At 49.6% G+C, this 13,527-nt stretch overlaps 2 protein-coding genes across 2 annotated transcripts in view; both read right to left on the bottom strand.

The window, feature by feature from the left end:
* Positions 1–3,741, bottom strand: part of LOC102039735 (keratin, type I cytoskeletal 19-like) — a 3,956-nt gene extending 215 nt beyond the window's left edge. The window contains exons 1-7 of the mRNA XM_014311127.2: positions 3,217–3,741; positions 2,777–2,859; positions 2,393–2,549; positions 2,146–2,307; positions 1,718–1,843; positions 1,396–1,622; positions 410–486 (exon numbers count right to left, since the gene is read on the bottom strand). Of these exons, the coding sequence (XP_014166602.2) occupies positions 410–486; positions 1,396–1,622; positions 1,718–1,843; positions 2,146–2,307; positions 2,393–2,549; positions 2,777–2,859; positions 3,217–3,741 (1,357 nt within the window). The remainder of the gene's footprint in view (positions 1–409; positions 487–1,395; positions 1,623–1,717; positions 1,844–2,145; positions 2,308–2,392; positions 2,550–2,776; positions 2,860–3,216) is intronic.
* Positions 3,742–9,735: 5,994 nt separating this feature from the next.
* Positions 9,736–13,103, bottom strand: LOC102039564 (keratin, type I cytoskeletal 14). The gene is made up of 7 exons (XM_031065013.1): positions 13,005–13,103; positions 12,331–12,487; positions 11,663–11,824; positions 10,873–10,998; positions 10,563–10,783; positions 10,193–10,242; positions 9,736–10,004 (listed from the first exon to the last, which is right to left on the bottom strand). Exons 1-7 carry the CDS (start codon positions 13,052–13,054, stop codon positions 9,907–9,909), a joined length of 864 nt encoding a protein of 287 aa, XP_030920873.1. The 5' UTR covers positions 13,055–13,103; the 3' UTR covers positions 9,736–9,906.
* Between the last annotated feature and the right edge of the window lie 424 nt (positions 13,104–13,527).

The raw sequence follows: 13,527 nt of genomic DNA, 5'->3' as shown, positions 1-13,527 counted from the left end.
TTGAAAGACTTGTGACTGATTCACCTGCCAGTTTCTCCTTCCCATGCTGTGCTGAAAGCCTTGTTTAAACACATATTTACTGCTGGGCACCCCCCAGTGTCAAACACAATTTCTGTGCAGAGGTTTATAAATAAATATTCCATAGCTGCATCCCTTATCACTGCTTCCCACTACAGCCCAGTTAATCCCAGTTCCCTACCACCAACAGTCACAGCTGTGACCCTGAGTGTCTGACTGCAGCCCAGCTTCCCTCCAGGGAAAACCCTCTCCAGCCTCTTTTCATGACCCAGAAAAGCCTGGAGACCTCTCATCCTCCTGGTACCCAGCACTAAAGAAGCCATTCATGGTCCCACTTGCCTGGAGACCCCCTCACCTGTCAGACCCTGGCAGTGCAGGGCTCAGGGCAGGCAGGGCTGGCACAGGCTGCCTTTCAGCCCCGTGCTTCTCCCAGCTGCTGCGGCGCCAACTCCTCTTCCTGCCGACCCTCTGTGGAAAAAGACAGCTCTGGACACCCAGACCCCAGCACTGCCACCCTGGAGATCTCCCCCTGCCCTCCTCACTGCTTTAGCTCTGTCTCTTCAGTGACAGCTCCCCCTCCCAGCCCCGAGGTCAGCTGCAGCCGCCTCTGTCCCCCCTGTCTTTTGGCAGATGATGCTTTTCCATCTGGCACTCAGGGTTACCCTGGGCAAGCACTAACTGTGCCACTTCAGCCTTTGCAATAGGCATTTTGGAACAAAAACTGACTTTTCCTGTAAATAATTTAGGAGTGGAGAGTCCAGAGGAGCCCACATCAGGGCACCACCATTCCAAAGGCTCCTCTCCCAATAAAACAAAAGGAGTAGGTGGGTGCTCAGGGCAGTTTTGTGTGTGTGCAGCCAATGTCTGGAATTAACAGCCTGGCTGTTTCAAAACCTCAGTCAATAGAAGGCAGGGCAGAGCCAACTGCTTTGCATACAAATTAAACTTCCAAAACTTTAATTAAACTTGTTGTGCGAAACTGAAAATGTTTAGATAATTCATGGTTTCAGTTATTTTAGCTGCTAGTCCCTAATCCGGTCTCATTCTGACAAGCCAATAAAACTCAGTTACATGACTCTTTGTCCAGCTCCAGGTGAGGCTGCCCTTAAAGAGCTGCTGAATTGTGCCAGGGGCTGGAACAGCTCTGGGGCTCTCCCAGCCCATTCCCTGGCCCCGGAATGGTCTTTGGTGTGCTCCCTGGACATTTATCAGAGCCAAATCCTCAGATGCCTCATGGTTTTCTAATCAGCCCTGTCTGGAAACAGGTCAGCACTGGTTCCTCACCACAGTGTTGCTTTTCCTACCAGCATCACGAATTTTCATATCCCTGTAAGGCAAAACACAGAGATTTTAGGGTGCCCAGCTCTGTTTGCATACATGATGTCGTGTTGGCCACCCTCCAGCAGGCAGTGGTAGGTCTGGATCTCCTGCTCCAAGCGACACTTGACGTCCAGAAGGGTCTTGTACTCCTGGTTCTGGCACTCCATTTCCGCTCGGATCTCAGCCAGCCGCTGCTCCACGCAGGAGATCTGGCTCTGCAGCTCAGCCAGGTACTTGTTGTAGCGACACTCGGTCTCCGTCAAAGAGGATTCCAGGTTTTCTTTCTGAGAATAGAACAAACACACAGGTACCTGGGTTTTACACAGGTACAGCCCTGCTCACAAGAGCTGGAGCTGTGTATCCTTGTGGCATCACCTACCATAGTGAGCTGGGCTTGTACATTGATTTCCAGGGCCTGCAGCTGACGTCTCAGCTCAGTCACCTGCTTGTTGCTCGACTCAATCTCCTGGCTGCTTGTGACAACCTCCAGATTCACCTCCTCCACCTGCAAGGTCAGAAAAGAACATGCCTTTCCTCGCCTCCCAACTGTATCTCATGGTGTCCAGACCTCCCCACACCCCGCAGTACCCTGAGCACACCCAAGGCTGACACCCTGTTTATTCCATTCTGACCCAGTGACACCATGTGGTGGCCCCTTTGCCGTGGAGGGAACACAGAAATCAGGCAGTACAGTTAGATCTGAGCACATCTGTAACACTTGTTGTTATTAGGACACCTCCTAATCCCTCATTTTTTCCCTTTCCCCCTTGGGGCAGAGCTGGCTGCAGCTCTGAGGACACGAGGTACCTTGCAGGCGTACCACTGCTCCGTCTCTTTGCGGTTGCGCTCCATCAGCGTCTCGTACTGGCACCTCAGATCCTCCAGGATCTTCCTCAGGTCTGGGCCAGGGCAGGCATTGACCTCCACACTCACATCCCCAGTGGCCTGTTTCCTCAGACAGCTCATTTCCTGCAGGAAATACGCGGCTGTATCAGTAATATCCATCCATCCTTGGGGAGATTTCCCTTCTTCTCAATTCCCTGAGAGAGCTGACCTCCTCGTGGTTGGTCTTTAGGCAGCACATCTCCTCTGTCAGAGCCTCACACTGCAGCTGCAGGTCGGTCTTGCAGCTGGCCAGCTGGTCCAGGACGGGCCGGAGGTTGCAAATGTCGGCATCCACGTTCTGCCGGAGACCACACTCGGTCTCATACCTTAAACCAAGGTCAGCATGTCAGCAAAGCAGGGCAAGGCCTTCAGTTGAGTTTGGGGGGAAAAAAATGAGGATCAAGTTCTTTCCCTTCAGACATGCAGTGCTATGAATATTGCCAGTGGTATCAGAGATCTGTTTTACTATGCAGTGTGACAGGCAGAGGGTTGGGATGTCCCCATCACCACCCTTCACCTGCCCTTCCATGGGCCAGCAGGGGACAATACTCACTTCACTCTGAAGTCATCAGCAGTCATCCTGTTGTTATCAATGTTCAGAAGGATTTTGTTAGTCTCCATGGCTGCACACAGGATCTGGAAAAGAAATCATAAGGGGAATATGTGGGGTTGCAGCTTCCTCTGCCTCCAGAAGACCCTGGAGGAAACACCTACCTGGGGTATTTTATGATAATTCCATATATTGGGGTTATTAATCAGTTATGTGGCATCACAGCAGGGAAACCCATGTGCCAGCTGGGTGGACCCAGACTTGCTAAAGCATCAGTGCTCAGTAAATGCAGAATCCCCCTCCCACAGACCATCATTTCATATAAACCATTGCTTCAGCTGCCCCTCCAGAGCCATTGCCTCTGCCCTTTGACAGGGCTCTGTGCACATATGAAAGCAAAACCTGAAGAAATAGCAGGGTTTTCTTGACAAACAAGGGTTTACCTGGTTCTGAAGGTCTTCAATTTCCTTGTGGTAGCAGCTGTAGTCCCGTGGCTCGCAGATGGGCCCCACCTTGGCGTACCACTCCCTGATCTTGCACTCCAGGTCGGCATTGTCCCCCTCCAGGAGCCGCACCTTGTCCAGGTACGAGGCCAAGCGGTCGTTGAGGTTCTGCATGGTCGCCTTCTCGTTGTTAGCAAACAGGATCCCATCCCCACAGCCGGCCCCAGCCCTGGGGAAGCCACCTCGAGTGCAGACACCTCCTGTGCTGAATCCCAGGGCAGAACAAGCCCTCTGGGTGGCTCCGAAGCTGCCACCAGCCGCGCTGCCGGTGCTCAGCTGCTTCCCGAGCAATCCCTCGCTCACGCTGCCGCCGGAGAAGCTGCCAACCACAGCACCCAAGTCATAGGCAGCGTGTCTGCCCGAGGAGGCAGAGGACACCCTCCTGGCAGTGCCAGCTGCGTTGCTGCCTGTGCTGCCCCTGCCCTGGGTGCAGGTGGTGACGACCTGCCTGACAGTGCAGCTCATGGTGTGGGTGCGGAGCCAACAGAGCCCAAGGCAAGTGCTCAGGTGGCTGCAGGATCCAACTGTGATACCTCTGTCCCCTGGTCCTCTATTTATACCAGTCCCTGTGGATCGTGCCACTGGAGAAGGGCTGTTTATTCTTCCTCCTTGTGACCTGGCTAGGAGGTGTTTTCTTTTTTTTTTTCAGCCGGAAATAATTCCCCAAAGGCGTTTGTCTCCAGAAATCCCACAACAGAAAGATGCTTTGGTTAACAGAAGCGTGTTTCAAAACTACATCAAAAATGTTACTTCCTGAATCATCAGGTCTGACTTGTGATGACAACTCAACAACAGTGACACAAAAACCCGACGATACCCCAGAGTGCCCGGGGAATGAAGCACCACAGCAATTATCCATCCCCGGCGTGGGCGAGTCTACCCGGAAAGTGAAAGCTGTGGGAAAGGTGTCCTATCTGACAGAGCCTGTTCGACCCCTTTGTGACCAGAAACGAGGGTGTCCCCTCACTCAGCTGGCCTCAGTCCCTGGGATCAGGGCCAGGAGACCACCCTGGGCCTGCAGCAAGGTCTGTTCCATTCTATGTGGTGTGGTGTGAGCCCCTGGTCTGGGTCTTTAGAGCTCAAATGCTCCAGGAGAGCACAGAGGAATATTGCACTGGAATGTACCAGGGCTGGTTTATCCCTTCTCTTTATTCTACATCCATCAAAACATCCCCTTGAAGAGGTCTGGGTTGTTTTGTTGCTTTCAAGGGTAGACAAAACAAACAAGGGTAGTCAAGTATTTATCTAAAATATGAAAGGATATTTCCTGGACACCAAACATGCAGTCCACTGAATATTCACTGCCACACAGGATGTTTCATAAGATTTCTGAAATAGTAATGTGGAGAATTTCAGGAGATGCATGACTCCGCAGAAGTCTGATCCAGTTCCAACCAGCACATGAAAACTCTCCAATACAATCTAGGTGTTAAATTTAGAAAGGACAATAGAAAAGATCTTTTAAAAAGTTTATTAAACTAATTTTTTAGTTCTGGAACACTAAATTGAGGAAGAAGGGAAATAATTAAAATGTTTTGTCATCTGAATCTTTCATTTTATTAATAACATTAATATAGCAATGCTAATATTGGCTGGCTCTCACCCACGTGTGGTTCAGCTTTGGGTTTGGCATCCAGGTCACCTGGCCACGTGGCATAAAGAATGTGTCAGGTGCAGCCTGGCTCACAAATATTGCTTCTGCCATTTGGGCAAGTTCATTAAGTTCAATTTTATCTTGACACTGCAAATCCAGCACTCCTGAACTCTGGGGTAGTTCTCTGGGTGTCCATCGTCTCTAAGAGCCACCATCAGGAAGGGAAGCCAGGGTGCTCTGGTGCCACAGTGATGGCCAGACCCTTCCTGGAGCCAGGAATCAGGGTCAGGCAGGGCTGCCCACCTGCAGCCTGGGCACAACTGGTCTTTTTTCTACCAAAGAATTATAGAATGACTGCTGAGTAAACGTTTAATTTCATTTAATCGAGATTTATATGGTTCTTCAGTTTTCAAGGCCAGGTTGGATGGAGCTTGGAGCAACCTGGTCTAGTGGGAGGTGGTAGAGGGTGGAATGAGATGGTCTTTAAGTCCCTCCCAGCCCAAACCATCCTGTGGCTGTGGGATTGCTTCAATAAGGAAAACACCCACAATGAGTAGAGGGGTTTTTCAATTACTGCAAACTAAGCGGAGATGTCCATGTTCTTGTCTTTTTCTCTTCCTTCTCTCTTTTCTTTTCTTTTCTTTTCTTTTCTTTTCTTTTCTTTTCTTTTCTTTTCTTTTCTCTTTTCTCTTTTCTCTTTTCTTTTCTTTTCTTTTCTTTTCTTTTCTTTTCTTTTCTTTTCTTTTCTTTTCTTTTCTTTTCTTTTCTTTTCTTTTCTTTTCTTTTCTTTTCTTTTCTTTTCTTTTCTTTTCTTTTCTTTTCTTTTCTTTTCTTTTCTTTTCTTTTCTTTTCTTTTCTTTTCTTTTCTTTTCTTTTCTTTCTTTCTTTCTTTCTTTCTTTCTTTTCTCTCTCTCTCTCTCTTCTTTCCTTCTTCCTCTCTTCCTCTCTTTCCCCCTCTCTCTCTCTCTCTCTCTTTCTCTCTCTCTTTCTTTCTCTCTTTCCTTCAGACATTACCAAGGGTGATTAGAATTCCTACAGCTTTTGTAAAGGAGAACAGTAATTTATTATTATTTTCTTGGAATTGTGTGTTCTTCATGCCAGCTTTATTCCTTTCCAAAATTCAAAATTTTCTTTAAAACCAGCTCTTGCTTTTCCATGAGAACAAACCTCAAGCCCTGCCAGCAGTCACAGCCCTCATTTTATTAAAGCCATTTTCACTTTGTGATGAGGAGATCTGCTAATGATGGCATCTCCATGCCTAATGGAAAGCTCCTGCCAGAATTAGCTTTGATTGACTTCCTGGCTGGAGTCTGCAGATGGAAATTTGCTCCCCACATCCCTGCAGGCAGCCAGGGGCAATGCTCTGATGAGCTGTCCTTGGCTGACTTGGGAGCCCCTCGCAGGCACTGCTGCACCCCAGGGGAGGAAGAGGAGCAGAAGAATGACAGGGGAGCAGAGGAATGACAGGGGAGCAGAGGAATGAAGGCTCATGAGGATCTCCCGTGGGCATTTCAGGAACAGCAGCACAGGTCTGACCAGGAAAAATTACTACTTCAAGTAACAAATGAGCAGAAGAGTCTCCCCCAGGCAAAGGTGTTGCTCCCACATAATGAGCTTTGTAAAAAACAGAAAGGAAGGAATTATATTCCAGGTTTCCATCGGCGTCCTGGGCTGTGTGACAGAGAGTGGGGTGGTGGCAGAGGATGGACATGCTGGAGTTATTCCCAAGAGTCCTCTACAGCAGAATTATCAGACTCAACAGGGCAATGGAAGTGAGAAAGATTAGATTTCCCTGAAAGGAAATCCTTTGGGAGTCTCAGGATATCTTTTAAGGCTTAAGACTGTTTCTTAGGCTAATGCAGATGGAGTTTAATGTGCCCCCAAGAAGGAGATCCAGCGTTTCATGTTACTACAAACACCTGAATCATCAGGTGTTTTCACATCCAAGAGGACTTCCTTGGGGACTCAGAGACCCAGACACAGCACCAAACCCCAAGTCCCTGCTGGTGCCCAGGCACAGGAGGGCAGGGGAGGAGCTGGAGCCAAGTACTGGCAGCACCCACCAGCCTGGCCAGGGAGAGGCTCATCCAGAGGCACCCCGAGCTCCTCTCTCTCTCTGTCAGCTGAATTTCCATGTTAACCTATGGAAAATCCTGGTGTTCTCAATTTACAAAGTATTTACAAAGTATTTGCTTATCTGGCTGGTGATGTACCTGTCATGCCACTTTCTGTCAGCCTGCTATTGGCTGTACTGGGGCTGATCTCCATCTTCTGGTGACAGCAGGTGCTCCAGGCTCTGATCCCAGCTTTGCAAGTCACTCCAGGCAAATCATTCAGCTCCTCCAAGTCTCAATTTCATGCTTTGTACGATGGAAACAACAATAACAACTATCTTCCTCCTTGAGGGCATTGTAAAAACGACTGTCTGAGGAGCACATGGGGCTTTAGAGATTGGAAAGATGACATTTAATTCAGCATTATTCGTTGTCAGTGTTCTTGCTATTTTATATTACTCTTGACACAGGTACGTCCCATTGATTTCTCTCTATGTCTCCATCATGAAATACCTTTAAAGGATGTTCACAATTTCCATTTTTTGTTTTGTTGTCCATAAAGTTTCACCATCATTCACTGAGATCTGGCCTCTGTAATTCCCAGCTGAATCCTAAAAAGGCTTTTCTTCTTGTACTTGCAGCTTGCAGCAAATCTGTAAAACGTTCTCCAAAACCAATGTTTGTCCATCTCTTGGAGAGACAATTTGGCCCTGTTTCAGAGACACAAATATGTGTAGCCAAGGGTAAATAACAAGCAGTAAGTTACCTTATAGTTCTGTGGTACTTTCCTTCTTCAGAGCACTATAATGTCACACAGAGATCATTTGTGCTGAGCTTGGACTTTGCTCTTGCCTGTGATAACAGGGTTGCACTGAGCTGTATGCAGAATTAAAGCCTTTTTCATTGATGCAAATATATGTTGATGAATATCCCCTGATAAGGTCCTCCCAGAGGAACTGAATCCACTGATTACAAACCAGGCTCTTCCATCAGCTCTCCCAGCTCTCCTCAGGATTTCATCTCTGGCTGCTCCTGCTGACTGATGGAAATATCCCAGATCCCAGAGATGACTGAGTGTTCTGTGGATCAATCTCTCCCCTGTGCCCTTTTGGCTGCAGAAGGGGCCACGTCTCTCTGTGCTGCCAGCACAACCAATTACTCTTGGACTGACGTCTTCTTTTAGCCTCCTACTTATATTTAATCAGTTATATTTGTGGTTTGCAGAAAGCTTTTCTGTGTTCATACACTTGGGCCATTCTATAGATGGTTCAGAACTTAAAAAGCCATTTACAGCTAAAGTATAACAACTCTCCTCTGATGCCAAAAAAAAAAAAGGCAGCACATTAGCAGTTTGCTCAGAATTTCCAGCCTGCAGCTTTGCCTGCTGCCAGAGAGTCTGAGACAGCTTGAGGCTCAGGTACATTTTTCCTTGATCTGGTTTTCATTTTTGAGATAGCTCTGGTTTGTTTGGCCTGGAAGACTTTCCCCAAGGAAGGTCTGTCATTCCAGCAAAGGGAGAAGCACAATACAGTCCATGAACCCTGCACTCTGCTGTGTCTCGTTTCCTGCCCTTTTCTGTAATTGCTGAATGATGATACACAATGATAAAATCTCACACTCCCTTCTCTGGAAAGACCTGGCAGGTTCCCCACTTCTTCGATCTCCTTTCCTCTCCTTTGCCTGTCCTGTCCTGCCCAGTGTGACATCATCAGCTCTTTCCAAACCTGCTGGGGCCAGGGAGCACCCTGGGGACTGTAATGCTGTGGGGAGACTCAGGGAGGATGAATGAACCACTGATCACCCAAAGGATGAGCAAGCTGAGCCTCAGCTGCAGGAGCCTCTTGTCCATTGTTATAAGGGAAGCTGAATTAATGCAAACTGTTCCCTCTCACTTTGGTCTGAGCCCCAATCTGTATCCTTGAGGTGTGGGATGGACATAAGCTTATGCACAGGGCTCCCAGCTACCACAGACTAGAAAGCATAAAGTTGGATCAAAGTGATTCTATCAGATTTTTGGCTCGAAAACAATTTCCTCTCCTCTCTGGCCCTCCCTTGGTCGCTCTCCAGCAGGCGAGCGGGCACAGGCACAGCCAGAACCTGCTGCTGCCCAGCTGAGTCACTAATCCTGAGCAGCAGCTCAGCCTCAGGCATCATTTCTACCTCTCAGGTAGTTTCAGGAAGGGTTTTAGCAGTGATCTGTTACACACGACAGTGATAGAAATTATTGCTACTCATCCCTGTGCAGATTAAGCAATGGTTACTTTAGTTCCTCAAGTGCAGCCCTGGGGCAGCATGAATAGCCCTGTAAAAGTTTTTGTGCCTGACAGTGTGATTTAAAGACAGTCAAAAGAGACAGCAGGCCTGTAGGGATGAGGTTTGCCAACCAGCTGGATGCTGGGCTCATGTCTCAGAGAGAATACCTGACAGCAGCAGCCTTGCTGAAGCCATCTAAGTTCAGCTTACAGGAGAAAGTGACTTTTTATGATCCTAAGAGTTTGAGAACTGAGCCTTATTTTGTTGGCTTTAATTACCAGGTGTGTGGGACATTGACCTCAAACCTCATTGTTCCATAATTTCCTTCATTTTGTATCACACAGTTTATGTCTTAGCCAGTCCCATGTATTTACAAGCACCAAGTTCATTAGAAAAAAGCTGGCCCAGGTAGAGCCCCTGTCCCTGCAGGTGGAACCCATGCCCCTCCATTCCCCTCCTCTCACTGGCTTCTTGTGGTTTCTCAGGACTTTCCCTGGCATGAACACAGAGCCCAGAGGATTTGAGGGATCACATGTCAGTGATCAGACAAGACAAGTCTGCAGTTGCACAAGCGAGAAGAAAAAGCTTTATTAAGTGTGTCCAGAGACACCTGCATGGAATGAGGGCAACACATGAGGAAGAGCAGGTGAAGGGAGCACACAACCTGACCACACATGGCCTCAGGCACTTCTTGGCTCAGTCTGATGCTCTCCTCAGCCAGGGGCTGTCCTAGCGAGTGGTGAGGGCCACCTGCTCCCGGGAGGACACCACCTTCCCGTCCTGCACCTCCTCCACGATTGTGCGCACCTGGCGGGACGAGGTCATGACTGCAAAGGAAAGGGTGACGATTATTCACGGCAGGAAGCAGAGAAATGCCTTAAAACATTATCAGATAGAGCACATTCTTCAAGAGCTGGTGGGAATTCCACAAAGGAGTGGAAAATGCTGCTTTAAACAGCCCTGCTTTGACTGGGAAGGGGAAAGAACCAGGCTGAGTGGAAAGGTGGATTCTTACCATCTCTGCCTGAGTGTGAGGACATGGCCGAGGAGTACTGGGAGGAGATGCTACAAGAGAAGCACAAAACCAGAGATGTTAGGGACAAACACTGTTAGAGCTGCTACACAGGCTCTGTGTTCAGGCAGGAGAAAAACAGAGAAGGCTCATGGAGATAAAAGTGTCACTCCACTTGGCCTCTCCTGAGGGACAGAGGAACCACAGCAACACCCCACTACAGCCAGACACCAGGGAGAGAGCACTGGGCGTCCACAGCTGGTGTGAACAGGGAAACCAGCCCTGAAAGCTCTGACTGGACTGACACCCTGGGCGCTTTGTGTCTATGACCCATCTCCTCCCAGCCGCCCTCCCAGCAAAGCCCCTCACGCACTGGGCATCCTCTCCCTCCAGCAGCCGGCGGTACGTGGCAATCTCCTGCTCCAGGCGGCACTTGACGTCCAGCAGGACCCTGTACTCGTGGTTCTGGCGCTCCATGTCGCAGCGCAGCTCGGCCAGCTGCTCCTCCACGCCCGTGATCAGCATCTGCAGCTGGGCCAGCTGGGTGCCGTAGCGCGCCTCGGTGTCGGCCAGGGTGCCCTCCAGCGCCGCTTTCTGCGGGATGGGCACGGGGGTGGGCTCAGGGGGGTGGCCAGGGTGGGCACAGCCCTGCATCCCCCTCCCTGCATGCCCAGCCCTGGTACCGTGCTGAGCTGCGACTGCAGGTCGATCTCCAGGCTCTGGATCGTGCGCCGCAGCTCCGTGATCTCCGTCTTGCCGCTCTGCAGCTGCTCCGTGTTGATGGCCACCTCCCGGTTCAGCTCTTCCGTCTGCAGAGAGGCAAAGCCCTCAGAGCCCTGGCTTTCCCCCTGTGAGTAGCCACCCTCCTAACAGGACTCTGAAACCAACCCTCCGCCCCACTAGGCCACCTCCTGCCAGAAGGAACCCCTACTCCATTAATCCCAGCCCTAATCCTAATGGAAACAACAAGCCTACTTAGCACTGGGTGTACACCTAACAGCCAACCTCACAGCAGGCCACCTTCTCATCCAGCTCATCTCTCCAGCCACAACAGCCCTATTTTCCACAATACCAGCAGTTTTGCTTCTAACTCTACTAATTCTCTTCTTACCAACCATCCTAGAGGTAGCAGTAGCGATAATCCAAGCCTATGTCTTTGTGCTCCTGCTGAGCCTTTACCTACAAGAAAATATCTAACTCTCAATGGCACACCAAGCACATTCTTATCCCATAGTAGACCCTAGCCCCTGACCCATCCTAGGATCAGCCACTGCCCTCCTAACCACCTCAGGACTGACAATATGATTCCACTACAACTCCCCTTGACTCCTTATTCTAAGCCTACTCTCCACTATTCTCATCATGTTCCAATGATGACGTGACATTGTACGAGAAAGCACATTCCAAGACCACCACACTCCCACTGTACAGCAGCCCCAGCCCTGTGCTCACTGCTCAGCCCCAGCTGCTCACCTTGCTGAAGAACCACTGCTCAGCATCCCTGCGGTTCTTCTCGGCCAGGCTCTCGTACTGCTCCCTCATATCCGCCAGGATCTTGGTGAGGTCAATGCCAGGAGCAGCGTCCATCTCCACGCTGATCTCCCCACCCACCTGCCCACGCAGGGCAGTCATTTCCTGACAAGAAAAGAGAAGCTCATCATCATCATGCAATTCAAGAACCAGCATATAAAATGTTCCCCTTGAGAGAGAGCTCGTCAGGAAAGTGAGCATTTGGGAGCTGATCAAAAGGGAGCAAATTGGGGTATTTGCTCCATGACCACAAATAAAATAATTCAAATTGTTGTGAAATCCCCACTGGAGTTAATTCTCCAGAGAATAAAGCAGTGCCTGTAGGTGGTTCATTTCTCAGGGAACAGACCTTCCCAGCCAGAAGCTGTAAGGGTTGTTAATGAACCTCTAACAGCCACAATGGGTATTACTGACGTGGCAAGTGGTGAATGGGATTTCCACAGGCTCCAGGGAGGATGTGCTGCTGCCCAGAGTGTATCCCCTCTGCTGCCTCACCAGCACTTCTCACCTCCTGCCCAGCAGTTCAGAACCCAGCACAGCCTTAAAGGCTGGACCAGAACTCAAATTTCAGTGCCTGGGGTGGCCTTTTTAGAGCCTGACTCTGTGCTCACCTCCTCATGGTTCTTCTTCAGATAAGCCAGCTCCTCCTTCAGGTTCTCAATCTGCATCTCCAGGTCAGCTCTGGACAGGGTCAGCTCATCCAGGACGCGGCGCAGGCCGTTGATGTCGGCCTCAACACTCATGCGCAGAGCCTGCTCCGACTCAAACCTGGGGGCACAAACGCACTCAGCAAAGCTGCACCAGCCCCTGCCAGCTGGACACACAGCCCCTGTCTGTGCCTCCACACTGCTGTTGGCATCGTGGCAATACTACATGGCCCCATTGACAATTTTCCTAGGGGAAGTTCTGAGCAAAGTGGGGGGAAACTGATAAAAAAGTGTCCACCTGAGTCTAGAACATCACCCTGCTCCTTACACCAGGCCTTGGTACTGGCCCTGGGCTCTGTGGAGCTGCACACACACATTAAAGGCACAGTGAGGCACAGGGCAAGATTTCTGTACCAGAGATAAATCAGCAACAGGAATAAAATAGTGGGTTTGGATGGAAGCAACATAATCCCTGTGTGCCTGTAAGACTGGGAGAACCATCTGCTTTGGAAATTGCACCCTCATTTTGAAGGCTTTGCTTCCACATTGCCTTTCTGGGGTGTGGATGGGATTTTCTCCTAATTTCATCAAACTTCCCTGCACACTTTGCTCCATTTTTTCCAGGAAATGTGTCTTACTTGGTCCTGAAGTCATCTGCTGTCAGCCTGGCATTGTCAATCTGCAGCATGAGGTTGGAATTGTCCACTGTGGCCGCCAACACCTGGGCAGTGAAAGACAAAAGAGTGTCAGGAATTCCTCCTGGCTGAGTGTTGGGACAGGAACAACACTTTTGGGGAGGTTTGGCATTTCCTTAGCAGAAGTCTGGAATCAAGACAAGTGAGATGCAGCTGAGACTGACTGCTGGTTACTCCATGACTTCCCTTTCCAAAAATCCACCAGGAAGGGTTTCAAAAGGCAGAGTGAGGCCACATAAGATGGGTGAGATCTGATGGTGGCCTTTGTTCCTATTCTCCAGGGCAGGTGCTGTTTGTGGAGAGGTCAGAGGGACCAGTGGGGTGTCTGTGCTTGTTACACTTTATTCTGGGATGGATTTAATTGGTTGGCAGCAGAAACAGAGCAAAAGGCAGTGAGCAGGTGCCTACAGATTCTGATTTTCATATTACCAAAGCAGGAGCAAATAACCCACACTGGGAGGAGAAC

Source organism: Geospiza fortis, unplaced genomic scaffold (genome assembly GCF_000277835.1).
Source record: "Geospiza fortis unplaced genomic scaffold, GeoFor_1.0 scaffold1683, whole genome shotgun sequence".
In the NCBI taxonomy this organism is placed as follows: domain Eukaryota; kingdom Metazoa; phylum Chordata; class Aves; order Passeriformes; family Thraupidae; genus Geospiza; species Geospiza fortis.
Note: the sequence above shows the minus strand (reverse complement) of the source record. Positions and strands in the feature narration are given on the sequence as shown.